The 27874-nt window shown below is 40.3% G+C and overlaps 1 protein-coding gene across 1 annotated transcript in view; it reads left to right on the top strand.

Moving 5' to 3' along the window:
- Positions 1–27874, top strand: part of CRYBG3 (crystallin beta-gamma domain containing 3) — a 99189-nt gene that overhangs the window by 68425 nt on the left and 2890 nt on the right. Inside the window, exons 13-21 of the mRNA XM_075034041.1 lie at positions 2724–2866; positions 4974–5100; positions 6105–6137; positions 10036–10145; positions 10658–10784; positions 19982–20121; positions 23552–23675; positions 25857–26015; positions 26618–26777. Of these exons, the coding sequence (XP_074890142.1) occupies positions 2724–2866; positions 4974–5100; positions 6105–6137; positions 10036–10145; positions 10658–10784; positions 19982–20121; positions 23552–23675; positions 25857–26015; positions 26618–26777 (1123 nt within the window). The remainder of the gene's footprint in view (positions 1–2723; positions 2867–4973; positions 5101–6104; positions 6138–10035; positions 10146–10657; positions 10785–19981; positions 20122–23551; positions 23676–25856; positions 26016–26617; positions 26778–27874) is intronic.

Here is a 27874-nt window from a genome sequence, read left to right as displayed (position 1 = left end):
GTAGCCCAGTTGCATTATTCATAGTCAGCTTAAGTAGGGAGTGGGGCTGGATATTGACCCTGCTCTTCGTATGTCCTCACTGGTGTGGTCTTATGTAGGGGCCAATCCAGCTAGATTTTTTTATTTTTCCCCTTGCGCGTGACAGCAAGTGACCTTGACTGTTGGCTTTAAGGCCAACCCAGACCTGAAAACAATTTAGCTTGGCTCATACAGCATGAAGCTGAAGCTAATGAGCCCTGTGTACCTGAGTCAGCTCCAGGTAGAGTCAGATCAAATGTCTTTGTGCCATGCTCCCAAAGCAGGGAGTGTGGTACAGAAGCACGTAAATGGCTCTGCCAAGAGCTGGGCTGGGTATGGTGTGCCTCATTATCCTGTGTCAGTACCAGCTCTGTCAATGTGGCTTAGTACTATGCAAAGCTATTCAGATGTTCCTGCACCACAATGCTCAACATGACAGGTTCCACCAGAGCTTATTAGTGCTAGGGAAATCCAACCCATGTTTCTGTACACACACCAGTGACTGCAGTTGAGCTGAGGCATGAATTTTAATTTCCTGACAAATCAGAAAGGTTAGACAGACATTGCACATGAAAGAGATCCCTCTCACTGTTGCAAGTCACTCCTCCCCACCCACTGGTGAAGATGTACATGCATGTAGGCATATTGCAAGGGCTTTCAGTTTTTTGGTCTTAAATATTTCTGCTATGAACAGTCACAAGCTCTAATGTGGAGATTCAGGGAGTGTTTTGAAAGCAGAGATAGAAAGGACTTGTAGAATTGTTTTTTCCAGCGTACTGCCAGCTCTGTTATCAGCATCTATATTGGACACACTGGAGTCAAATACACAGCTTGTTCCTGAGGGCAGACAGCGGTTTGTGCTGTGCTGGTTTGGGGAACAGTTCCATTTGCTTCTTTTCTGCAGTTTCAAATGAGAGGATCTGTGAAACTAGAGTTTGCCCGTGGCTGTCATGATCAGGGGAAGAGCAAAGTTTCTGAGTGTTTTTCAGTGGAACAGAGTATGTTGCCTTTGGAGCTTTCCCACTAATGTTTTCAAATCTAAAATGATTTGCCTTGGTCTGAAAGTCGGTTTTTAAGTATTTCTCCTGTTGCTTATTGTAAGAGCTGTAGTGAAAATTTGAGGAGGGAAAACTGATGGCTGGATTTGAAATGTTTTAAATGTAATTACAATTCTTGATATATTACAGTATTTTAAATTTAGTCAAAGAAATTATGTGCAGATTTGATCTAAATGGCTTTTCAGGAACTCTTACAAAGTCCTTGCTTTAGGACTGTTAAGAGTAGCTGTTTTTCATTTGCACCAAAACTGCACTAGGGGTTGTGGTTGTTTTTTTTGTTTTTGTTTTTTTTTCTAAAAAGCATCTGAAGCTGCAGTTGTTCATGATGATTTTGCCAGACCTGGCACTTTAATTTCTTGTGTATACCTGAAGTAGTTGCAACTTCTTAAACAAATAGAAGGAGGAGGTGGTCAACATAGTAGGAAAACCAGTTTTACTACAGAATTTGTTCCGTCACTTTTTAGTGTCCTGTAAACAATGCAGAAAGCTTGAGCCACGTTGTGTTCATTCTAAAATTGGTTTTCATTATTCATTGTGATTGAATCCTGTACAAAGGCACGGTGTCCTCTAAAGAGCCTGTTTGATCAGGTTCACCTGACCAAATGAATCTGGCTGCATGCTTGGCCTGGCTGTAATTTCTAAGTGCTTTTTGATTGTTGTAAGTTTTTGTTTTCTCAGTGTAGCCTTCAGCATACTGCTTTCTGGTTGGTAGCTTTTAAGAGCTGCAACAGGAAGTATTTAGTGTAATAATTCCTGTGATGGTGTCCTCATGTGTTTGTGAATCTGTGTTGGCTCTTGTATTTGCTTGATAGCCTTTTCTGTTGTTCGCAAGACTTACTTATTTTCAACGTGTATCATTGAATGTTTCAAAAACACTGAAATTTAATTGAATTCATGCTTTTTGTTAAATGTTAAAGGAATAAAGTGAATGGATTGTTGTTTTCCATTTTCCCAAGCAGTGACTGAACTGTGTGCTTAAAATTGCTAAGGAGTTAAAAAGTTGGAGATTTGAAACCCGAATTCAAATAATCTGAAGCTGTGCAAGTAATCTGGTCAAGCAGCTATGCTAGCTGTAAGCATGAAGCAAGATAAGAGAACATGACAGTGTCATGCAGGATTTTATAGCTATAGTGATTAGCCATACAACGGATGTATCCAAAAAACTACAAACCCCTTGTGCTGGAAAGGTGATCTTGCCCACTCTTTTCTTCTCCATTATTATTGCCTTGCTGCTGGGAAGGGATGAGGAAGGAGAACTTGAAGTAAAAGACCATGGTCATGGTAATGCTTGGAGTAGTCATTTGTGAAGCTGTTGGAAGATCAATGCTAAATCCCCAACACTTCTCTTTCCCATGCAGGCATCTTTACACTCTCAGTCATCCTTGTAGAGGAGAGGATGGACCTCAGGGGCAGTAGGTTCTTCCTCTCTTCAGTGGAAACCACTGAAAGCCATATCAGACTGCCAGGCTTCCAGCTAGACGTTTCAATGCCAAAATATCCCATAAAGATCCACACAAGGGACCTAAGACCCGTTGTTGCTTTATAAAACACTGTCTTTCAGGCTACAACTCTTTCCAAAATGTTTTATGTTGTGAAGCGTGAATGAGCTATGACAGCCTGTCTTCTAACTCTTGTGCTGCCTCTTAGGATTTCATAGAGTCATCAGTGGCACTTTTTCAGTCTGATGATGAAGATGGGAAAGCATTAGACATCGTCAATGAAGAAATCCCTGATCTGGAGCGGGCTGGATTTGGCCCAGAGACGAGGTCGATTCTTGTGAGAAGTGGAGTGTAAGTCTACTGAAATATATGGACAGAAGTATTAAGTATTTTTGTGCACAGTTGGGTTTGGGTACATCTTTTGGCAGAATGCATTTCACGTGGAACAGGTGCTAAACATTTGGGGGAGAACAATGTTTCTTGAAGTTTCCTTGATAAATGGAATTTAAAAAAACTTCTTAGTTTCTCTAAATTTCATGCCTACACCTTGTTTTGGATCTGGGCATTCTTGTTACTAGAGAAAGCTTGTGATGTCCCTCCAAAGGTCACACAGACTGCAGTTTCATGATACAGGAGCTTTGGCAGTAATACAGAAAGATTTTATGTATATTAAGAACTGGGATACCTTTTGGGACAAGTGCAGCCTGTATAGAAAGGATGAGCTGTGCCTTATTCGTAATAAAAGTCAGGCTGCTGGCACTGAAAATTAAAATACTTTTTAGAGAACTATTGAAACTAAAAGCAGAGAGTTACACTAACAGGTGTGGAAGAGTACCTGGTTCAAGCTGATACAGCCTACAGGGTGGACTTGCCTAACTTTCGGTGTGCGTATGTGAAGTCCAGGAGGAAAATAAGCAGCACAGTTGCAATAAATAAGGAAGGTAAATTAGACTGCCTGCAATGTCTGTTGATGAAGATATGCAGTATTAACTGATGCAGCAAGGACAAAAGTTACAAGTGCTAGAAGCCTAAAAAACAGGAGGGGGGAACTAGAATGCTTGGTGTGAAGTGACAGCTCTGATATAGCAGATACCACAGAGATTCACAGGAAGGATAAGCAGAGATGCTACCAACTCTACAGGAATGAGAGAGTAGACTATTATAGGCATAGGAGTGGTACTGTACATGAAGAATTATATCAAGTGCTAAAACATAAAATACATTATGGGAAAGGAGTACTATGGAATCATGTAGGTGGAAATTCTAGACTTAATAGTAATTTTAAAAGTGCAGTATTAACTTTGTCATGCCTACCATAATGGTGATGGTGATAGGTATCAGCAACTGTTAAGTGAGACTGAAAAAGCTTCAAACTTAGGACAGGTAGCAATAGAGGGGGATTTGAACTGCTCACATAGGGACTGGATATCTCTTTATCTCATGGGTGTCTCATGAGCTTGAGATACAGGGATTAAAGCCTGGGACTCAATTTGGAGAAGAGTTGGCTGAGGAAGGATACAAATGAGATCTGCAAAATCCTGAAGGTTGTAGACAAGCTTAAGGAGCAGCATTCACAGAATCCTGTGTGCCAACAATTGGGAGATGCTTTATAGAACTAGCTGAAGATTGCTTTAAAACAGATTTAGAGGTGGGGAATTTGCTGCTAAAGTAGGCTGTGGTAGCAGATAGCACCAGGAGATTTAAAAAAAGCATTAGACAAATTAATGACAGATTCATAAACAGGTGCTAAAAGGACTGGGAAAGGAGGTGCCCTCTAATGTCCCTAATATAACAGTCCTGGGTGCCGGGTGACTAAGAGTGGAATGCACCACCAAAAGTGGCCAGGTTAGCAGCATCTCTAACTAGTCCCCAACTACTTCTGCCATTGCCAAGAAGCGTTTGTGCAGGGCTAGGGGGACCCTCAGTGTCACATAATTGGGGATTTCTTCTTAAATCACAACAGGGAAAGCAGGATGGGAGAAGCTTGAACTGCCAACCATTGCAAGCTTTTGCTTTATCTCATCCTTTCAAGGCTTCTTCATTTACTTCTCTTTGTTCTTGCACCATTTTTCTTAAATAGAACTGGAAAAGTTGGAAGAAAGCCCTGTCTGGGGGGATGCTGAATAGGTAAAGGTTGAGCTGAGAGAGATTCAAAAACTTGTCAATTAAGTGTCTTCCCTCTGGGCTTCTGAGCAAGGCATCATCTCATGCTGAATATATATTTGATAGAAAGGTAGATACCCAAAATTGTGTGTTTGTCAAAGTAGTGCTTGCAACGTAAAAGCAGAAAATCAAGTGTGTGACAATTTTGTGCCTCTCATTGGGTTTGATGTTACACTGTCAGATGGACTTATCAAGAAAACTCAAATAAAGTTGTTCTATTTAACTCACTAGTATGTTCATCGAACTACACAGAAAAATGTGGTGTTTTCAATTTAATTTTTGTGTCGTTATCCAGGTGGGTTGCATATCAGCAGAAATATTTCTGTGGTGAACAGTATGTATTGGAGAAAGGAAAATATAAATGTTTCTTTGACTGGGGAGGATCTAGTAAAATCATCCTGTCGATCCGACCTATTAAGTTGGTGAGTTACTAGAACTTGTTAAGGGGCAAACTTAAAAGAAATGAGACCTTTGGAGATCAGAGTGTACAATAATAATGTTATCATGTGGGCTATGCTGTTTAATCAATTTTTCTGTTTACTTGGAAACAAGTTAAAGACCCTTGTGGATGACATATAATGAGGCTGTTCAGGATGGAGGCTGAAATGGACACTCTGGATCTTTCTATCTGTTGAGAAAATTGTTAGGGAAACTTCATAAGAAGAACTTCCCTTTTGGCAAATTGCATTTGTGGAAAGAATAACCTGGCCTGGAAAGATTAATTTGCCTTAAAACACAGTAATTTCTAATGCATAACTGATAATGGATATAAAAATACTTGAGAATTTATCTGGCCTGTATCATTGTTGTATAATAGAGGTCTGATTTATTTTTCCCCTGTTTTTATGCTAAAATATTTGTAATACATATAGTGAATAAAGACAGGAAATATTTTTATCCATTATTAAATCCAAGGTAGTGCAACTTGCCCAAATAAATTAGTGCCAGAACTGTCAAAACCCTAATGCAAAACAAAGACAGTCCTCAGTAATGAGTATATAGTAAATGACACTACTGCACTGAAAATAGGAAGGGAACAAACATTTAACCTTACTTTGAGGAGCATGTGTTGAAAGAGGTGTCCTATTTTTCTGTTGTTTTTAATTCTGTCTTTTTTTCCAAGAAAGAGACTCAAAAATAAATATAGAGACATTTACATGGGCTCTAACCCGCATTGTATGAACTAATTAACGCTGACGCAAGTTCTCTGTGTGGAAAGGGACTGAACTGTCAGGCAGGTAGTCATGAGCTTACAGGCAGCTGGTGGCAGAGGCTGGGGAAGAGAATTGTGCCAAGAGCATGGGAAGTGTGTTTTTCTCTGCTCTTGAGTTCATAATTAACAAATCTCTGGAACTTGACATGTGTTCTAGGAAATTAATTGTAATTAATTTTATTTATTTATATGCATATATATATATTATTGCAGGAACCGCTTGGAATGAATGAGCCTCCACATTTGGTATGTTGACATTACAAACAGTCTCTAGTTCTAAACTAGATTTAATAATTAAATACAGGTAATGTTGAATGTCTCGCTTCAGATGATACCTCAGTATTATCATCTCCATACAGCTGAGTATTGACTGAGGAAACTAGTAGATGTATAAAGGTTAAGTTTGCTAAAGTTCTACTCTTTGCTTTATTCCAGATCATACCTTTCAGTATTCTGTCCTCAAAAATGCAAGTAGTTCAGTAGGTTTTGAGTGACTTGGGGTCTCTGTAATCTTCCTGTTTCTGGAAACTCGCTATCACATGCATTTATCCTTCTCTTTGTGGCATATATACTTTCCATTATTTTGCATTATATCTGGTTTGTCACTTTCTTGTTCATGTATGAGGTGAAGAAGAGAGTATAAACTGCAGAAGATTGAACTGCACTCTTCAAACCTGCAAATGCATCAACAGGGGAAGTTGGGTTTTTTAGTCTTGGATGTTCATAGCTCATGCTTTTCTCAATCATGTATAGCTGCTACTCTAGCAGCAGGCACCACTTGTTCTGTGCTTCCCTTTTCCTCACAGAACATATGACCTTAACTGAACATATCCTGATTATAACAAATCTGTGATAAATCTCTTCTATGATACATTTTAACTATTTCCCTGAAAGTCATGTCTGACTTGGTGACAACTTAGGAAGAGAAAGTGGTCCCTATAATTGACTTCTAGTCTCAAGAATAAGTTAGTTTAGGGTTTTGCACTTTTGGTTGTTACCTTACAAGGTTCTGCTCCATTAATGTACCTTTGTGATATCTTTCAAAACCAAAAACCTTCTCTTAAGTGCTCATCACGAAGGATGGTCTGTGTCTTCCACAACATTCTGTCCCAACAGGGCTCTCCTCCCTTCCTGCATTAGTTGTTTGATATCTTTTTTTCTGTCCTGGAGTGTGCTGCTACTATGGTTGATGATCTAAGTGGTTATATTGCTCTCTCTATGACATGCTCTTAATTAAGCAAATTTGGAAAACTTTATTTCAAGAAACAGGACTCTTTACAGACAAAAGAGACTTTAGAGCTCAATGGTTCTGTTTCAGAAAACTTAAGTATTTTGTCATCTGGACACAATTTTGCTCTTTCTTGCTTGGAGGGGTATAATAGCCATAAGTGCATGGGAAATACATACATTGTGTTACTTACCAGGTTGACCAGTTCTACAATTTTATGATTAACCCAGGACTACAGGAAATGTTTCCTGTCTGAAGACATAATTGGTGTATTATTTTAGTCCTAAACACTGATTTCCTGCCAGACCTATTCATATGGCAGTTTGTGGCCAAATCAAAGACTTGCAAGTATGTTCACAGGAAGGCCTTGGTAAACGATACCAGATAAAACAACCAAATCAGATGAAACCAGTGGAATCCAAACAGTTGAAAATAATTTTCTCTTCATGTTCAACTCTTCTACCGTTTCAGAATCTCCCAAAAACTGTTCTTTGAGTGCTTTAATCCAGTTTTGCAGACCTTTAAGATCAATTGAAACCCTTGAAATTTCAATAAATTGTGCTTTGCAGTCCTTTTATTTCCAGTGATATGTGAAAAAAATCTGTGTGTGTGTATACGCACAGTCACCTTTAAATACTGACATGTACTAGATTGTGTTTTGCCTTTTGGGTTCTCTAATAGCAGTCTTAACACCATTTTTAAAAAATAGTATCCTGACTTATGATAATCCTGGTTTTCATAGGATTCTGCCCTGAAGCTAGGAAAGGAAGAACATCATTCATATTGCTACAATTATTTTAGGAGGGGAAATACTTTGAGTACATTTTTTTATGGGAAAACATTTAATCACTTAGGATAAGTAAAAAACAGTCTTCTGGAGAAATACAAAAAATTTCCCAATCAGAGTAAAATCAAAGTTGCCATGCATGCAACAATCTCTTAGTTTGTAACTTCAAAGCACGGTGCGTATGAGCTGGCAAATCCTTAAGGAGCCTAATGTTTGACCCTTGTATAAGCCATATACTGGTTATTTTGAATGATTATACATTCTTCTACCTTTAATAAACCTATGTCTGAGCTAAGGGAACTGTTTTCACTATCTACAAGAGTGTGTCTTTTTTTCACTTCTGTTTTTAGTTGCTCATCAGAAATTGAAAAGCGACTAATTTTTTTTAAATGTCTCTAACTCCCATGACCTTTTCCTCTTGCCAGGATCTGTAATAAACAAAGTACACATAATGTAAGAATGCCTGAAATCACCAACTCTAAAAAGCCATTCATTATATTTATTAAAAATAAAACTGGGTTTTGCCCAGCAAGAGCAAAGCCTCTTTTAATAGCAGCTGGCTTGTACAGGTTATTTAGGAAGCAGAGATGATTGCTGTGATAACTTGTATTTGTATTTTCAATACTTTTTAGGAAGTGAGACCTCATATAGTAAATGTCAAACCCTGACAAAGTAGAGGTAGCTGCAGTTTGAGACTAATTGCAGATATGCAATGTTTTCACTAAGGAATCAGTACTTCACCCTAGCTTTTGTCACATTAAGACCATCATTCATTATTAGATACAATCTGTGTAAAAATGAGTTACAGGCCTTTTCTAAAAGCCTTGCACAGCATCTGGCCTATGCAAGAAAGACAGTGTGTGTGTATATATATATATTCCTTTATAAATAGCTTTGCTATAAGTGGGTAGAAAATACTATGTAATTACAGCTTAAATAGATGCTTTGTGATATAGCAGTGCAATTATATTTACAGAAAAATCAGTTATACTTTATTCATTATATCGTAGCTGATTAGTGTTCTCCAGTTTGCAGTTACAGCATGCAAGGCCAGGTTAAACCTTTCTTGTTCTTTCTAACAGGAAACATACTCATTTCTTTTAAAAACATAGACTGAGCTTTTCCATAAAATCATTTGCTGATACTTGTGTTTGGCCTTCTCATACTGGCAAAAGCATTTGATTTCTTTTCTTGGCAGGAAGCTTGGCCAATTTGGGGCATGAAGGGGGAAGCAGCTCTTGAAACAGCCATCGTGTTTTTCTTCCATTACAGAATATGAGTTGTTCGCTTGACACAGTTAGGTTTTTTTCATTCTTTTCCAGCCTCTCTTTCAGGCTTTAGAGAGAAATTCACTTCAGTTACACAGTGGTGGCCCAAGGGTACAGAATTCTTGGCGACTTTGCTATAGATGATAGGCTATATCATACTACTTTTTTTCTTTTCTTTTTTCTTTTACTGCAACACTTTCAACCTTATTGCTTTTTCAGGGTGAACTGATCACGTCTTACTGGTGGTATATGTTTCAATGTGGCTTGAAGTTCTTCACCATGACATGTAAAAACAGCTTAGCTGAATATCAGAAGTTCATGGTGCATCTACCAGGCTGTACCCGGTTCCCACAGAAATTCTCCTGCTAGCTCTTAAATGAGAAAATACCTGCGATTACTGTGGTCACAGAAGATTTCAAGGCACTTTGTCAACAGTCGCCCTGTATCTTTTGACCAACACTTCCCTGTCCTGTTTTGAACACTGGATTGTTGAGCTGTGTAGCAAGAGTTAGCTGCAGTTCATGGGTACTTTGGATGGAAGATAACATCCTTCAGTCCTAGCCTTCTCTTTTTCTCTGGGCCCTCACCTGCTGCAGTTGAACTTATGCTTGATGCCACTGCCTTAGCATCACTGGGAAGCATCCTGTACCTGGCCCAGAGATGATAAAACAATTGATATTTCTGAAAATAAAGTGGCTGTAGAAACATAAAAGATTCCTTAAATAAGAATTCATTCTATTTATTGTATCTTTGTGAATTGAATGGATACTTCTCTAACAGCACAGCTATCTCTGTTTACATTAATGATAATGCATTCATTTTCCTTCTAGTCATTGGTTTTGTTTTGTTTTGTTCTTGTAGCTCAAAGCTTTCAGTAATACACATTTCCAAGGAGCATGTATAGATTTCACAGCAGAAGTTTCTGATTTTACATCATTCATACCATGTTCTTTTAAGGTTCTTCGGGGATGGTAAGTCAGTTGTTTTACATGCCACCATTCTAAGTAATACGAAATTTTTTTTAAAATGCTACTAAATTTCAGAAAGCTGAAAGTGCATAACACATGCCCATCATATTCCATCATGTCTTAGACCCATGTCTTGCAATGCATCTCAGTAACTGTCGTCCTGTCATTGTTTTGGGTAGTATGCATTTTGCTTTCCCTGTGGGAAGTTTGCACAGTTACTGTGATTCTTTTTTTAATTCAGTTAGAATTTTTTCCAGATTTTGAGAACTTGGTACAGTAGAAGTGTCTGCATTCCACTCGCGTCGTTTGACTCTGGAACTGAGATTTCTGTACCACATGATTTGATTTTGCTACTTTGGTTGCTTTGTCACATAGCCTTTCAAGTCACCTTATTTTTAGCTTAACAAGAACAAAAACTTTTTTATTCCTTATTTCCTTAGCAAATACTAAATCTTGAAAAAAAACTTAATAAGCAGCTAGAGCAGCTAATCTTTGTTGTTACATTATTCTTGCAGTTGGCTCCTGTATTACCAAGGGGAAATGACTGACAATCACTGTGTGCTGGAAGAAGGCCTCTACGTTGACCTCAGTTCCTGTGGCTGCCCAACTGCTACAATCAAATCCCTCAAGCCTATTCAATATGTAAGGACTTTATTGGGGAAAAAAAAAAAAAAAAAAAAAAAAAAATGTTTTGGAACTCTTTTCCTAGTCAGATGTCTGAAGCAAGTGCTTGCACTAAACAAACTCCCACTCAGGGAAAAGTGAAGTTTGTTTTCTTGGCTTACAGGATTTTTTGGGTTAGGAACAAGCCAGGCTGCGTGCACACATGCACGTGGTCACTTGTAGATGCACGTCCTTGGGTGTTCTGGGCTCAAAGTTGCTCTTTTTTGTATGAGTTGCATTGGTTGGCATTTTTGTGACTGGTCTTCATAATACAGCTCAGCAAGCTTAGTATGCAGTGAGACATTTTGTCATGCCATCTAAGCATACAGGCCTTTTTTTATTAGGCCTACAGCCAACGTTCAGTCTTAAAGCAAAGTACACACAGAAGACATGAAAACTGAAATTACAAGGTAGCATATACTTGCCATAATGCTGTTTAATGTACAAATTATTTCACAGAAATATAAAAAAAGATTTTCACCTCCTAATGGCATCTCAAATCATTGGTCAATAAAGTGGTATAATATACCACGCATGTGGCCTGTGAGCTGTGTATGGCACATCAGATAGTCCAGCCCAAAGCTCATGTGGCCATTCTCTCTCTTGGTGACTTCTGACATACAGGACAAGTACTTATTACACATGCATACAGTCTTCATGTGACTTTCAGGTCACGTTAGTTGTACTACGCAGGCACACAACTTGCAGTCAAGTGACCTATTGTAGCAGTAAGGTGAGATACAAGGTCACCCTATGCCCAGAAGATTGGAGAGGAATGCATTGTGCTATCCAGTACAAGTTAGATACAGCCTTTTGTACGTCCTATTGTAATTCTGCACATAGGACATAGGCCTCTAGAGTCTTGCTCTCATGTCTGTGCCTTTATTCCATATCTTGATGTGCTTCTATGCAAGAGCATCCAAGATAAGCTGGCCATAACACTGTTGGTAAGAGAGAAGCAAGTGGCTGCTCTGCCCACTCCCCTCTAGCAATGACCAACTTCCCCAAAACTCTTCCTCCTTCCCTGATCAGAGAACACAAACTCAGTCTATGTGACATGTGCCCTTCAATTTAACTCTTACGAAACTAGACTTTAAGGATTACTCAATTCAGTTTTCTTCAAGTGTTAAGGGTTTTTTTTGTCCATTTGTGAACAGATTAAAAAAAACAAAGCAAAAAGAACCCAGATACCAACAGCCATGGACGTGGTGGGAAGGATGTACAACTTGAGTTTGAGAGCTGGTCTTTTCGCTAGGTTACATAGATACAGTGACTTCAGTGGAGCTATAGCTTCCCACCTGCTGAGAGCCTGATTTTCAGATTAAAGATCTCCTTTTCACATGAGGCTTTTGGACTCTGCTCTGCTAAATCAGAGTGAAGTTTTGACATGAAATGGTAGGTCTCATCCAAATCCCTCAGCCTGTAATCTCACAGGAAAGTAACTATGCACTTTGGCATAGTAGGAAGCTACTGTCAGCCCTTGATTACTGAGGGCCAGGCCCTGGAAGAAGTGTGTTTGGCAGGTTATGTGTGGGAAGCTTGCACCTCTTAGTTCAGTTCCTCTCTTGCAAATAGGAGCCCTTGTATTTCACAAAATTGAGGCACTAAACAGCATAAAATGCTATTGAACCACACCTGTTTTACAAATAGAAATGCCCTCATCAGCCGCTAACACATTGTATATGCTAATCGCACAGGACAGGGCTTAGAGGTATTGTGTAGTACAGACGTGATGTTAAGCACGCAGCAGTAAGTTTGGTCAGTGGTCAGAAACAGCCATAGTTAATTCTGTGCATTGTCCGCAGTGTACTGTTCTTGGAATAGAGCCCTTTTTATTACAAGATATTTCTGCTAGCTCATTCAAGAGAGCAGCAAGCGTATTCCCAAGTGGCATTGTTGTATAGCTTTACTGAATTCAGTTGTGACATTGGGAACTCCTTCTATTGTTCAGCTTTAAATACCAGCCCAATTTCAGACCTAAGGTATCTCAGTAGCTCATGTGTAAGAGGGAGAATGTTTAACCCCAACACCAAACCCTGAATGTGCATTGTCTCCTGCTGTCCTTTAAGAGAGATGTATTTTCTGCAAGTGTAACTGTTGGAAGGACTCTCATGCTAGAGGGAGCCAGATGTTGCTTTAGTGTGTGAGGTTTCTGCATCCAAAGTGTTGACTAGAAGTAGAGACCTATGTGTGGCACTGGCAGAGGGGAAAAAAAAAATACACTTTTAGCAGCACAAAGGACTCGTAAGGCTAGCTCACTACCAGGATTTGGAAACCATTGTCAAAGTCCATTGAGTGGTGTAGGTGTGGTCTAGCTATATATTTTAGAAGTAGATTGTTTCACCCAGTCCTTTGGAATAGGAGAACAAATCTGGAGGAAATGGGGACACAGGATCTGGCTAGTCCCTTTCTCATTTGCAAGATTGTAATGATAATTAACTATATGTTACCTTGATATTGTACAGCTCAGTGAAGTCCCAAGTCTGGGCCTTTATCTGCAGGACGTATGTAAGAATGTAGATTCTTTGTGTGGGGCTAAGTCCAAAGTAGCTATGAAATGTAGCGGTCAGCACAGGTCACTCACACCTGCAGGGTGTGCACCTTGGCTGGGCATCCACACTGATTTCTGCATCCAACCCTGAATCAAGATGCCCTTTCTGTTCCTATCTGTTCTGGTAACTAAAAGGAACATCTAGCAACGTTTTTGCTATTGCATGTAGCAATACCTTCAGTGTAACTTTTTGAGTTTTCATTCAAAATCTAACAGTTTTGAGGGGCTTTTTGGATGTTGTCAGCTGCCATAAGATTTCTGGACTCTCCGTTTTGGAAGGAGAGTTTGAGGACTGAAATTACGTGTTTGTGGTATTCCTTCGTGGCATGGGTGTGCTTTTGTGCCCTGATGGAACAACACTGTAAGGCTGCAGTGGGATTTTTGTGGCCAAGTAAGGTATCAGTAACGCCTTAATCTATATGAAACAGCTAAGAACTTCTGCAAAGCCTTTACTGATTTTTTTGAAAATAGATCAACCAATTGAAGATAAGGAAAGGATTTGAGGGAATACTTGTTCTCTGGAAAACACAGCTTTGATGCAAACAAATATAGTAAATGTTCTAAATTTAAAAAAAAAGTTTTGTTTTTTTTTTGTTTGGGGTTTTTTTTGGTGGTGGTGTGTAGCATTCGCTACATATCAAGGTGCCACACTTAGATCACTGGTCGGCCCGGACCAGGGAAAGAGACAGATAACACACGCAGTGTGAGCGCCAACTTCCGCCTTTTATTGCGCAGTTAATTCCTTTTATACTAACAAGGGGAGGTGGGGTTACAGGTACATCACAAGGCTGCGACTAACCCTCTAACTTTCCGTGACAACGCGAGATCTTCCGAACGCCGACCCCTACATCGGTGTTTTTTGGGTTTGGGTTTGTTGGGTTTTTTTTTTGAAAGTAAACTTTGGAGTTTTTATTTTGAAAATTGCCAGAAATATAGTTTGCTTGTTTAAGAACTTAATTATGTTAAAAAAATGAAAAATCTCATTCTAAATCACTGAGTTGGCCCAATTAGAATAGAAAAAACCCAAAACTTTTAGAGCCTCACAAAAAGAATTTGGATAAGAAAACAGGCTCAGACTAGTGATGGTCTGATTTCTTCGCTGTGATGACAGTGTTTTAGGTTGGCTAGATTTGTTCTAACCTTTAGCTCTTGGAGGGATGTTTTATGGGTACTTTGCTGAAAAGTGAAGTTATCATTTAAGTATGACATGCTACCCCCACCCTCTCCATGCACACACTTCCCCACTTCTCAAGAAATACAAATTAACATGGTTCCACTTTGGTTATTTCTCCATTTATTATGCACTGGCATCATAGAGGAATTAAGCACATCTTTGTAACCAGTTTCCTCTACTGTTTTTCAGGATGTAGCAAACCAAAAGTTAGGCAGGTTCGTAAGGAGAGTGGGGAAGGTGTTCCCTTATTCCCAGGAACCTCTTTCCCATCTTGGCTTATTTTCTGAGGCATATAATACAATAGAACTAAATCTTCAGGAGGCCCTACCTGTATTTTTTCCCTACTGTTCCATTTTACTCAAATTCAGACTGGACTGTTTTGTCCTTCTGGGAGCGTTTAGGAAAAGCTATAAGTTAATGAGAGGATACAAAGAAGAAACAAAGCATATATGTACCTTGATATTGAGAAAATAACGTCCTTTGTTTTCCGTATTGTGAGAGGAAAAATAGTGTTGCAATATCCATGTATTAATCCAGATCGCATATCAAGCAGCAATATGTTATATGGCCTCTTTCCTTCTGAAAAGGGGAGTGCTTCTGAAAGACCAACGAATTTTTTTCATGTACTATTTTCTAAGTGGGGAAAATATGCTAAAAAGTGTATCTCACAGGAATGTTATCTCTTTAAGTGAACAGGCAGTTACACACGTTGGAAGCCCACTTAACATTAGAAAGGTACACATCTATATAGTAGTAGTAGAGCACTGGAACCTAATATAACTTGCCTTTCATCATCTCCTTTCATCTAAAAATCCCAAAGCACTCTTTAAGAAAAGCTTCTTGATGAAACTTGCTGGTATTGTTGTTAATAGCTGTTCTGCAGGGGGGTAAACATAGTGCAGTTTGAGCATTGCTGCATTTGCTGCAGAGGTGTAGGTTTCTTTGCCTGCATCAGCAAAGACTTGCCTTTTCGATTGCTGTGAATTCATGAAAAGGAAAGCATGGGCAGTTCACCTGGCTGCAAGAGAGTGCGTGAAGTCAGTTGGGCCGTATATAAGGCCATGGTTGGTTAATGGGGCATTTGTCAGGTGTTTGTTGCTTGAAGAGGTTAATCTTTTGGGATAGAGACCCTTACAAGATGTTCTTACAATGAGGAGTTCAGCTCTAGTGCTGCCTTTTCTCAGGCATGTTGGTTTGTGACACTCTCTGTAATATTTGGTGTGACTTATATGGACAAGACTATCCAGGACTGTTACAGTAATTGGTTTTTCTTCTAAAATGTTAACTTCAGCCCTAAAGTTAAACCAGTCTCATAGTTTCTAAAAACAAAAACGAGATCTGGGTTGTAGTTTGTGCAATGCAATTTTTTTTTCCCCCTCCCATTTTCTTTTGAGGCATTCCTTATTCTTGCTCTGATTGATCATGATAGTTCCTGTATTTCTGTATTGATTATCTTTTCTAAGTTAAATACAGGTGTTAACTAATCTCCCCAGAATTCCTGTGAGGCAAATAATGAAATCAGATACAAACATTAATCGGTGTTTCCCAGGGCCAGGCAATGAGTCATTTTGAGTAGCTGGGACTGGACCATGGGTGTTACCGTCATCCAGCACCATGTTCCTCTCAGCCAGGCATCCTTCCGACACTGAAGGGAGTAGCCAGGTGAGCGCAGTGCAGTAAAGGTGGTTGTAAATGATGAGTTAGCCAAGATTGAAGAGTAAAGATTTTTCCAAGGATGTTGTAATACAGCTGTGGAGTCTCCTCCAGTTAAGGCTCTGGCGAATGCTGTTTGCATAGCAACAGGTCAGCAGGGATGCAAAGTGGGGAAATGTACCAAACCTTCCCATGACTGGGTTACAGTCATGCTTTAGTCTGGCCCTGTGGATTTCTTTCTTTGCCTTCTTGAGGCTTTCCCATCAAAGTTTGCAAAATCTAAGTTTGCAAAAAAAAAGGTACGAGGAAAAGTATGTTTTGGGGTGACCCCTTCTCAAAAAGGCTTTATTAGTAATAATTTTCACAAAATTCATAATGAAAAATTATCTGTATGTTTTCCATAGCTAAAACTGTACTTGTTTTTATTATAAGCGGGTGTGCAAATTCACTTCTGCACTTGGTTTTCAGTTGTAGCGTCTTTTGGTTAGCTGCTTTGTGACTGTACACTATTGCTTTTCAGTGGGTCAAGCATCTAAGCCTTGCACTGCAAACAAAAGGCATTTGAAAGGAAGTTCATCTTGCACTGATCTTTGTTTAATATCAAACACATCAGGCTTGCGTTGCATTTTTTTCTGAACTGGTAAAGTATAAAATTCTGAATAGTGAAAAATTTGCGGTGCACAGCTTCTTTCCCTTAAAAAGAGGTGGAAGTCACTGAGGGCAAAGTCTGCGCTGAGTTGAACTGTGCAAGAGGTTTTTACTGTGTTGATTTCCATGGCTTACTTTTCAGCCTCTGAAATCACACTGTGGGGAGGGAAAAAAAGCTGTGTCATTTTCATGGCAGCATGTGCTGTATTAGCCATAGACTACCACACCTGTTAAGTAAAGAATATCACTATATAACAGTTCACAAGGCTGCTTATATCTTGAAATGCTATGTAAATATAGCCTTCCTTAATCACCGGCTTCTTGAATATATTAAATCTCTTCAAATTTCTCCCTGCACACTGGCATTAAAAAATCACGACAAGCAAAACCTCTTGAAACTTTATTGGTGCTGGTTTAAGCAAGGCAATTCATTCCTTAACACACAAAGATCAAGTAAAGTAATTCTTTAGCGCTTTGTTATTCCTGCAGTTGGCAAGCTTTCCCCAAAGGATGGTATTTCAGGTATTTTCCTTGAAATAATTATGAAAGAAAGCTAAAGTAATCCTGACCTAGACATGGCAATGACTTGCCAATCATGGGTAAATGTAGAGGTGTTTAGCTCAACTTTTAAAATCGGGGACTGGGGTCCGCCTAAAACAACACCACAATCTGAGGTTGTCCCCTTTTGTGTTCTCTGCCTGGTTGCCCTTTCTCTGGCTCTTGGAGAGCCCTGTTCCTCCCTGGCCTGTCAGGATTGGGCCTTGGTGAAGAAAGCTGATCCTGTCAGTCTCATGCTCACCTATTGGTGATGACTCTTCACCCTGAAAATGGGTGAAAGTGTACCTCAGCATTCTGCAAGGAAGGGTGGGAGTAAGATGCCTTTAGTAAGTGTAACAGCATAGCCTCAAAACCTTGTTTTTTACTGTTGGTAGTTTCCATGGAGCTATGAAAACAAAATCAGAGAAAAAAAGCCAGACCAAGTCACTGCTGCCAGCTGTTGGTATAAAATGGTATATATAAAGTGAGTAATCAGCTCATTGTTCTATATATGGTTATGGAAATATGAGAGCTTCAGTGCTTGAGACAGCAGCATGTTTTCTGTGCTTCACATCTGTGCCAAGATCAGTGGAGTCCTGAGGTCTCACTGGAAAGGTGGTATCAGTCCCTTTGATCAGTTATGTGTGTCATAGATGCAATGTTTGCTGCGTACCCACAGGCTGGGACTCTGAGCAACCGGACAGGGCTTTCTCAGGCCCTTTGAGTTCAAACAGTCTCAACCACATGAGAGCTAGAGTCATTTTAATTGACTTCACCAGTTTGCTCTTCTGATTCTTGGTGTATAAATGGATATGCTGGATCAGATGATTCTTCCATCTAGTACAGCATCCCTGTCTCTTAAGGTGTTGAATATTGCAACAGCGGGATAAATTTTAGGCTTTGGTAACAATGTCTAACAACAAGGATGCCAAATGGTGTTTCCCATGCTTACTAACGCACTTGTGAAAATTTTCCTTGTTGAACCTGTTCTGGACATGGCTTCTGGTGTCCACTCAGGTGAAAGCCAGTGCCAAGGGAGTAGGCTTTTGCAAACTGGAGTGTGGTCATACTGCCTTGCCCAGCAAAGCAACCTGAGAAGTAGCTGCCGGCACTAGGTCTGCTGGTCTAGATTTCAAAGTAAGCCTTTAGACACACACTATAAATTTGACCCACCTAATCCAGCAGAAGGCAGTTGAGAAGAACTGACATTGCAAAAGAAAAACATTATGGGTTTTAATCTCTTCCTGTTTTGTAACATTAGTTTTTTTAGGAGTGCAGTGGGCTTTAAAAATCTCTCCGGTTGGATGATCCCCGTCTCTTTAAAATGTCTCGGCAAACTCCCTGTCCATGCACTGTTGCATGATTTACATTGTCCCGCAGAGGAAAGCAATTTCTCTGAGGCAGGATTTGAACAATCGGCTACATACCAAGTGCACTGAGTCAGTGCCAGTAAATTTGTAAGTCCTGAATCACCACTGAGCTCTTCAGAGACACTTCACTACAATACATGTGCCTCTTCAAACATGAAAGTTAAGTTCTCTTAATTACTTAGTGCCTGTGTCAACTTTAATTCAAGATCATTCCACCTGAGGCCATGTCTTTGCTGCAGAAGAAATTGTACCTTTTGCCTGGGCCGGCTATCTCAGGGTAACATAAGAACAAGGTGACTTCCCTGGAGAGGCTGCTAATTGAAGCAGTTATTCAGACCTATTCCCCCTTCTTTTACCAGCTCCATCAAGATACAAATTACAAGTGCTTATGATTTTGGTTATGATACTTCCCTTGTGGTTTTAGGTTAAAAATGCTGAAAAATTCTACAAGTGTTCCTTGTACTAAGGCACAGGCTTTGTGTATTTAAATCTGTTCTCTCTGCTTTTCTGCTGATCTTACAGCTGTACCACATTTTTGTGCAAACTGATCTTTTTTATTTGCTTTCATAGGCAATGTCTCAACTGTAGAAAAGGACATAAGTGAAAAATGTTTCAATTCTACAGGAGATTAGAGGGGTTATTAATTACACTATTTCTTCAAGATTGTCAGAAGAAAAATAGCAATGTCTTAAAAACATTGAGAACTTTTTAGTTTTGACATTTTTAACCTTTTCCAATTTGTAGATCCCTAAGATTTTTCCAGTGATCCACTGCTAATTGAAGTCTTGTGATTTGCCTCGCTACTTTAGATGAAAACTAAAGATCACCCTGAAAACTACTGCTGTAACCTGTTCCATCAATAAATAGATAAACTGGATTTATGAAAAGGAATCAAGGTCCTGATGATATAAATCGGATCAAAAAGAGATTTTTTCAAATGCGAACAGAGGCCTTTCTGCATCTCAAAGCAACTCACTGTGTCTGGCCTGTGTCAGTGGGGCACTATACTCTGATGACAAAGCCACTGATAAATCCAGTATGTTTTAGCTCTGTGTGCTTTGGTGGATGTACTTTTTTTTTTTCCTTGCTGTTACATTTGCTGAGGGAGCATGATCTAACCCAAAAGCATGTGGAAATTAAATTGAAGTGGGCAAATGTGTGCATCGTGCCTAACAACTGAAGTTAGACTATTCCTAGTAAAACTTTGCTTTTTTTTCTCCTTCCTCCCCTGCCCCCCGCCAAGGTTTTTGCTGAGCCCTCCATCAGTCTGTTCGCTCTGGAATGCTGCAAGGGCAGAGAGCTGCACTTCAGTGAACCCATCAATTCTGTTTTGAATGAGGACCTTCATTTTTACACTCAGTCTGTATGGGTGAAAAGTGGATTGTAAGTATGGAAGAAATATTCTTGTCAGTTTTGCATTATAGGAGCTAAATAATGAGGATGCATTTTCTCCCGATTACTGCCTTTTTTCATAGGATGTGTTTTATGTTCTAACTTCTATTTTAAGACAATATAAAATCTTAAAATGTGGTTGAATGCTAGACCCTCTTTTTGTATCAGGACTCAAAATGAACAAAAACTCTGGGCAGAGGGTGTATTTTCCCCTGTAAGAATCATCCTTTTATCCCTATGGAGTAATAAACAACAGAGCCCATTGTTCAAGCCAGGAACCAAAAGTAAATAAGTTTTGATTGCTGACTTACAAAGACAGGTAGAGTAAACTTGGACTGCCTTTATTAACTGGCTGTAAAATACCAGCTATAAACTGCAGTGATCCAACTTAAACTACTGGGGTGGTTCAGTGAAGCTTGCTTGACATGATGATCAGCTGCCAAAGAGGCAGCAACTTCTGAGAGAAGCTTGGGGCAGATCTGACAGCTGGAACAGTAATTTGCTTCTGTTGTTAGTTTAACCCGCCTTCATGAGTCTGAATACACACCCAGGGTCTTTTGTGAAAACCATTTTACATCTGCAGAAGTGACCTTCTAACCTCTTCCGCATCTCCCCCTTTCACCTTTTGGAGAAGATCCCCAAGTATTCTGTCTTGGCTAGGTTTTCAGCCTCCGCATCCACAGCAACAACAAATAACTTGCAGAGTCTTATCCTGCAGGTGACTGGAAACTGCTATTCTTCTAATGCAACACATGTTTCCTGTGTTTATTTTTAATCTTTTTCCCACCTTTCTCACATAGACAAGGCTGTAATTTTCGTGAGAGGTTTTACGGAATGACACAAAACCATGCAAAATTTGAACTAATTGGGCAATGAGTTAGTGTAGACTGTTCACAGCTTAGGTATATCTCTGTTGTGATTCTTATGATGAATTTTTCAAACGCATCAAGTCTGTTACTACCTGGAAGTCAAAACCTTCTATGGATACGAGTGATAACACTGCTAAGTGCTCCTCTGATTTTTTGAGGTTGGTACAAAGGCTAAGCTGACCTAGCTAATGCTCCGGAGCACTGTGGACTGTTTTCTTTCAGGAATTTCACACAAGTGTTTTGAAAGGTTGGTTAAGGATTGAACCTCCCTTTCTTTAAGAGCAGTCAGTAGCTGTTGACTTTAGCTGTGGGCCCATAGTGAATATAAGCTTCCCCACAGAGCTTTGTCAATTCACTATAAACTCTAGTCCCTAATATCTGTGCCACTTCCATCCTGAGCCCTTGCTGAAAATACATAGTGATCATCTGCTGCTGTTGTCTTGAGGTGCCCCAGGTGAGAGTGCTAAGCAGCTGCCCTTTGAGGCTGAGAACAGCAAACGTGCATTCCTTGTGATCTGTGCTAGTTTAGAGGAGGAAGGGCCTTCTTCAGGAGAAACACCTGACATTTCTGGTGGGAGTGTGTACACCTTCATGCCTCTGTGGAGGTGTTAGAGTCTGAAGTGTGTCCTGTTGGGGAATGTCTCTTTATGACCTTCCTCTGCCCTCTCATCAGGGGTGTGACACTGGAAATTAAATCATTTTGCCTGTGCAGCTGGCTGTAAAGAAAGGGTGATGGCTTTGGGACCACATAGTAGAAAAGCATGGGAGAGTGAGCACAACTGTCCAGCCCCTTCTCTATCTTGCTGTTCATTTCTGAGTATCCAAGCCAGGTTAGCCAGTTCTCTGTCTCTGGGAAGGGTCAGGGCAGAATGGCTGGACTTTCTCTGAGCTCCTTGTGATGCTCCCCAGGAAACAGACCTCCACAGCCTGTCCCCATCCCACACTGCAGATAGGTAGCTTAAAGGTTGAGGGTGGCAGGTGACTGTGGGAAGTCTGTGGGATGTCCTAGAGGGTTTATCTGCCTTATCTGTGATCAAGAGTTCAGGAAGGTGGATTTAGAGGTTTTTTGGCTCCTTGCCGCAAAGCCTACTGTGAGCTTTAGACAATGACAAAGATTTGTGTACCTATACCAATGGCATCGTGCTGCCAGGCTTAGGTACAAGGATCCTTCCTGAGCCAACTGACCACCTCAGTCAGAAATGGCATAAGCGTGGACTGTGGCTTGGCGAAGGGGGCTGGGGTTGAGGTGGTCCAGGGTGTGGGAAAGATGGCACAGCGGAGGCTGCTGGTCTGCCTGAAAGCCGAGATGTGTTTTGTCTGTGTTGCTGAATGCCAGAAGCCCACCCTGGCTTCAGATGGTTATTACTGTAACAGTCCTTCCCCTCTCTGTTTCCTATAAATGTCTGCTTTGGCAACAGAAACTACATTTCCAGTGAGACTGATGCTCTGAGAACAACGTTAACAGTGAATTCTCAGTAACTTCACAGAAGGCATTGCAAGAAAAAAGTCAGGAATGTGCTAGAAATATAAGGAACACACAGTGGTGGTCAGGCTGCTGTGAATACCTGTTAGTCAGGAGGTATGGGACTTAATTTGAAGAAACGGTGATACAGCCTCGTTACAAGGCATTTCACAGTTGGCACATGTTAGCCTCCGTGGAGTCCTAAGCAAGGCTGGTTGTCAGTTTCCCCAAATTATGCACAATGGGGAAAAGTAAATTACAGGTGCTGTGAGCACTGTTTATGGATGTTTTCTCACTGACTTAAGAGTGCAGCCATCCCTCCTGCTCTTGGCAGCTGACCTGTAAAACAGGTAATGTGGGGAAACCAGTATTTGCTTTGTGTTCAGATGAGTTAATGAGCCAAGCATTTAGGATTCACTGTGCACAACAATGTCCTATTGATATAAACAAAACCAATCTGTGATCCTGAGGCTGCCTTTATAAGCAGCAGCACATTATCTACTGAGCAGATGTCTAGATAACAAGGGATATATATGTGCTGATGCTTTAACTCTGTGTTAACAAAGTATTTATTCAGCCATGTCCATGGCTCAGATATGTTCACTACAGGAAAGTCTGTCACAGCAATGTATAGGTTTTGGAGTAAATATTTTGCATGTGTTTTCAGACAAGTGGAACAGCTACAGAAAGCTTTAACTGTAACAAAAGGAAACATTGGACAAGATCCTCTCATAATTAATACTTACAAGCAGGCAAAGCTGCACGTAGTGCAGTCTGGTGGGTGGCTTATTAGTTTCCTAATGCATGCCTACTGAAACAATGTATTATTCCCATCTGGGTTCATGCAGAGGTTCTCACATTTGTACAAAAAATTTGGGTGGGGCAGGGAGTGGAATTTACAAGTCTTAAGCAGACAAACAGAAAACAGGTCTTAAAGCACTGAAATGGATGGCATTTTGCAACATGGTAATACAAGTTTGATATTATCACTACTGTGGACAGGTTTGGGGGCTTTCAAGAGCACAGTCCTGAACACAAGCCTGTAGTTTAGTTTTGCTATGGTTAACATACAGTCTTTTTTTGTATCCAGGTGGATTGCGTATGAAGGATGTAATTTTTTAGGAAAGCAGATTCTGCTGGAGCCCAGTGAGATTTCAAACTGGAATGAACACAGTGGCTGGAAAGTAATTGGCTCCCTTCGTCCTATGAAGCAGGTAGTGTAACAGTGTACAAGGACAATTTTTTTTTTTTTTGGACAGGTATTAGTGCACAAGTATCAGCTCTACCACTAAGTAGAGTGCATTGTACTCCTTAAATCAGGCCAAATGATGACAGCCGGAAGGACCTACTGGAAGATTACTGAAGCAGAAAATTCTTCCAGTGGCAGTTATTGGGCTACTAAAGGGAAAGAATTCCTAGTTTCTTGGAGCCAAGTTTTGTTTTTCTGAATGGCTCATTAGCATGTTCTGTAGATGCTCTATTTTTACTTCTTTGCTATACAACAATAATAATGAGAAAACCAATTCTATATTGGTTTGTTTCATAATTAACATAAATGGAAGCAAGAACAAATGTTACCGTGCTGTAGCCTGGATTTCCAAAAGAAGCAACGTTTATGCAGTCCCACCAGGTTTTCACTCTCTGCCTCACCCCAAGTAATGCCAATTTCAATCTCATTCAAAGATTCAGGTCTCAAAACCACAAAGTTCTTAGGAGCTTTATGAAAGGTAGGTAGAGAAGCAAGACTGAGATAAATGCCCCTCATTCAAGGAAAAGCAGGTACAATTGTGCTTCTCTGCCTTTCTAAGACGCATCACGTAATCAGTGACACACATAAGCCCCAAACCACTCAAAGCACATGTTGCCGTGTGCCCAGCCACACAGCTGTGGGAGGGCAGCATCTGGGCAGATAGGCAAAGGACAGGGAGAGTGGCGAGGAATGTGAGCAGTAACTCCGCTGGAAAAGAGTTTTTTGTTAGCTCTGCTTCTCACAAAACAAATTGTTTCTGCTTAGTGACAAATGCTGCTTTATTTTTAAACACTAGATTCAACTGGGGAAATGTTGCAGTGAACAAAAATAATTGTCCCTAGCATTAGTTATGCATTATCTGCCTCCACCCCCCAGTGATTTGTTAGTCCAAGAAGTTGACAGCTCCATGAAATGGTAACCAAAGGATCCCATTTTGGCTCCGTTTTTGCAAATAGTAATGAAAATAATTTTTGCTGATCTTAAAAACACAATTCTCTCTTCAGCCAGCAATCTGAAGAGCTTTTGTATTTGGTAGCATCCTTTTTTACACTGCAACAGTGAGTAGAGTTATAAAGGCCTACTTCAGCTACTTTGCTGGGACTTGGGCATTTGGGGTTTGTGTGATTATTTTTTTGGTTTTGTTTTGTTTTAAACTCTGCAAACTGAGGACTTCCTTGAGTTTGTGCAGTCAGCTGCCTGTGATTGACACTTTTGTGGGCATATGGTAGGTTTTTTTGAGGCTGGAGTAATACTACAAACCTGCATCACTTCATATTTCTTCCTTCTGGCTCCATTACAAATTACAAAAACAGTCAAGTTTGCCAGTGTAAGAGGTAGTGCAAGAAAAAGTGAAACATTTGAAACTTACGCAAAATGAGATACACAAATTTTGCTCAGTGACTTCTTTACAAGAAAGGGATCGTATTATGAATAACTATACACTATACTAATACACATTAGTTTATGGATGCTTGGTGGGAGAGAGGCTTTTTTGTACCTTAGGGTTTGTCTTAATGTGGGGAAAAAAGGAGATTCAAAGCTCCTGGAAGAAAAATATGCTTCGGCTGGGGTTCTAGCAGAGCTGCCCTTTATTTGTGCCACCACGGGTGACTAACAGAGCAAAAGCTGGATTCCTGTAGTAGCCCTACAAAATCTCTTCTTTTTTTGAGTAAACAGGGATGCCAAGCCAGTACTCTGTTTTCCATGTTCAAAAGTCATGGTGTAACTTCTCTGCCATATATTCCAGTTAATGGAGTTTGAGGTTGCTGGATGTATGACTTAGTAAGTTTTGTGTCCTAAGAATAAGCAGCTTGTGGATTACAGCCCATTTTACTGGCCTTGGAATGAGTGAAATGTGCTGAACTAGAGAGATTTGCGTATCACAGAAATTAGTTCTATAGGCATAAATACATTTTTAAAAAACCCATATCTACCATTGCTGCTTACAGCTGTCTATCTGCCTGTGAAAAACACTGCTGCTTTACATGCATATTTGTTTCCAAAAAAAACCTGGAGTTTCATCCTCATCTGAAACTGGAAATGGAACATATACTTTAAAAAACTGTTATAAAATGGACAAGAGGCATTCTCACATATACTTTCTTAATCTCTGTGTTGTTAATTATCTTCCTTCACACTATTTCAGCCAGCAGTGTACCTCAGAGTGAAGAACCGAGCCCAAGGTAAGTATCTGACAGTCACTGGAAGCCTAGCAGATATAAGAGCAACATCAGTATGTGCGTCCCCATATAATGGCAAGAATACCCAGATCTGGCACTACTGTCGTGGACTCTTCAAATCCAAGGTGAGTTTCCAGATGCTGGAAGTGGGTGGGTTCTGTCACCTGCTGTCCTTTCACCTTCGCTTCTTGCCTTTACTGTAGGCTAGTATTAACACCAGGATAGCTTTTGGCCTCTCCCATGCATCTTAAATCGAAACTCTTACAACCTACCTCCTCCTACTATGTAGAGACAGATTTGATCTGTCTGCTTTGGCATGTTGAGCTACTTTCACATCTGTCTTATGTGACTGATGTTCCTGGAAGTAGAAACCTGGTTTTGTCTAAAGTTGCAAGTTTAAGTTCATTACCTCTAAAGAGTCAGGAGTTTCTCTGAAAAGTAATATGCAAAGAAAGCAAGTGATTTTGTATTAATGCTGCACTTGATAGTCTGTTATTAATATAAAAAGCTGATGTTTTAACATAAGAAACACCTGAAGTAACAAAGACCACCAGCTTTGATCAAGCAACTGGTCAATTGCTGAATAATCTGTTACTAGCTTGCTTGCCAGGCTTGTTGCCCACTATAGCACGATTACTGCAATATGCTCGGTGCCTGAAACAGAAAGAAGTCAGACACAAAACTGTGGCTTTGTGGCCTGGATCTCACTTCTCTTCTTGTTTCTTAGGCTAACAATGCCTGTCTGGATGTCATTGGTGGCAGAGATGTGCCTGGGGCCAAAGTCGCGCTCTGGGCAGAACATGGGAAGGACAGGCAAAAGTGGAAACTCAGTGAGGATGGAACCATCAGCTCATACCTCAGCGACCAACTGGTGCTTGACATTAAAGGTATTTAAGAAAAAAAAAAAAAAAAAAAGACAACAAAAAACAACCAAACCTCACATGTTCCAAGTGCATTTTTTGATTGAGGTTAATTGCTGTATTTCAGCTCTTTATGTACTTAAGGTTAAATACTGAATCCTGTCCTTCCTGTTAGGTTTATGTCCAGTTGCTTGACAGTGGGACAAGAAACAACAGGGCTGGGGGGGTAACCTTACTCTTTTGATCCCAGAGGTTTATTTTGATCAGATCCACTATTGTACTTCAGGGAGTTCAGTAGTGCTGATGGCAAGAAATGCAAGTTACAGAAGACAAAATGATGAAGGAAAAGTGATCCACGGAATAGGTGTGTGTGGCTCAAAAAGAGAAAAGTGCTCACTCCTAATGTTTTCAGGCTGGTTAAAATATTGGGTCTGGCTGAGATGGAGTTAATACTCCCCATAGCAGCCCTCGTAGCACTGTGCTCTACATCAGTAGCTAGAAAGGTGTTGATCGCACACCAGTGTTTTGGCTACTGCTGAGCAGTGCTGGCACAGCATCAAGGCTGTCTCTCCAACATTTTTGCACCCCCCCACACACCCCCAACGGCAGGCTGGGGCAGGGCAAGATCTTGGGAGGGGACATAACCAGGACAGCTGACCTAAACTAACCAAACAGATATTCCATACCATATGACGTCAGCTCATAAAAGCTAAGTAAAGGGAGACGGAAGGGAGGGGCATTTTTGTCTTCTGGAGCAACCACTACGCGTACTGAAGCCCTGCTTCCCAGGAAGTGGCTAGACATCGCTTGCTGATGGGAAGTAGAGAATAACATCATTTGGTTTTCTTTGCTTTTGTGCGTGACCTTTGCTTTCACTTTATTAAACTGTCCTTATCTTGACCCATGAACCTTTTGTTATATTTTCTCCCCCCTGTCCAGCTGAGAAGGGGAAGTGATAGAGCGGCTTGGGTGGGCACCTGGCATCGAGCCAGGGTCAACCCACCACATTGTCATTCCTCAAATCCTAGTCCTTCTAATTAGCCATCCTGGTAGAACTGCCTCACTGGCAAATGCCTGTTCCTCACAAGCCATTTGTTCAAGCCCTTGCTGCTGGCCCTAGGGTT

The sequence above is a fragment of the Buteo buteo genome, chromosome 8 (genome assembly GCF_964188355.1).
Source record: "Buteo buteo chromosome 8, bButBut1.hap1.1, whole genome shotgun sequence".
NCBI lineage: Eukaryota > Metazoa > Chordata > Aves > Accipitriformes > Accipitridae > Buteo > Buteo buteo.
The sequence above is the reverse complement of the archived record's forward strand: the minus strand, read 5'-3'. Positions and strand labels throughout refer to the sequence as shown.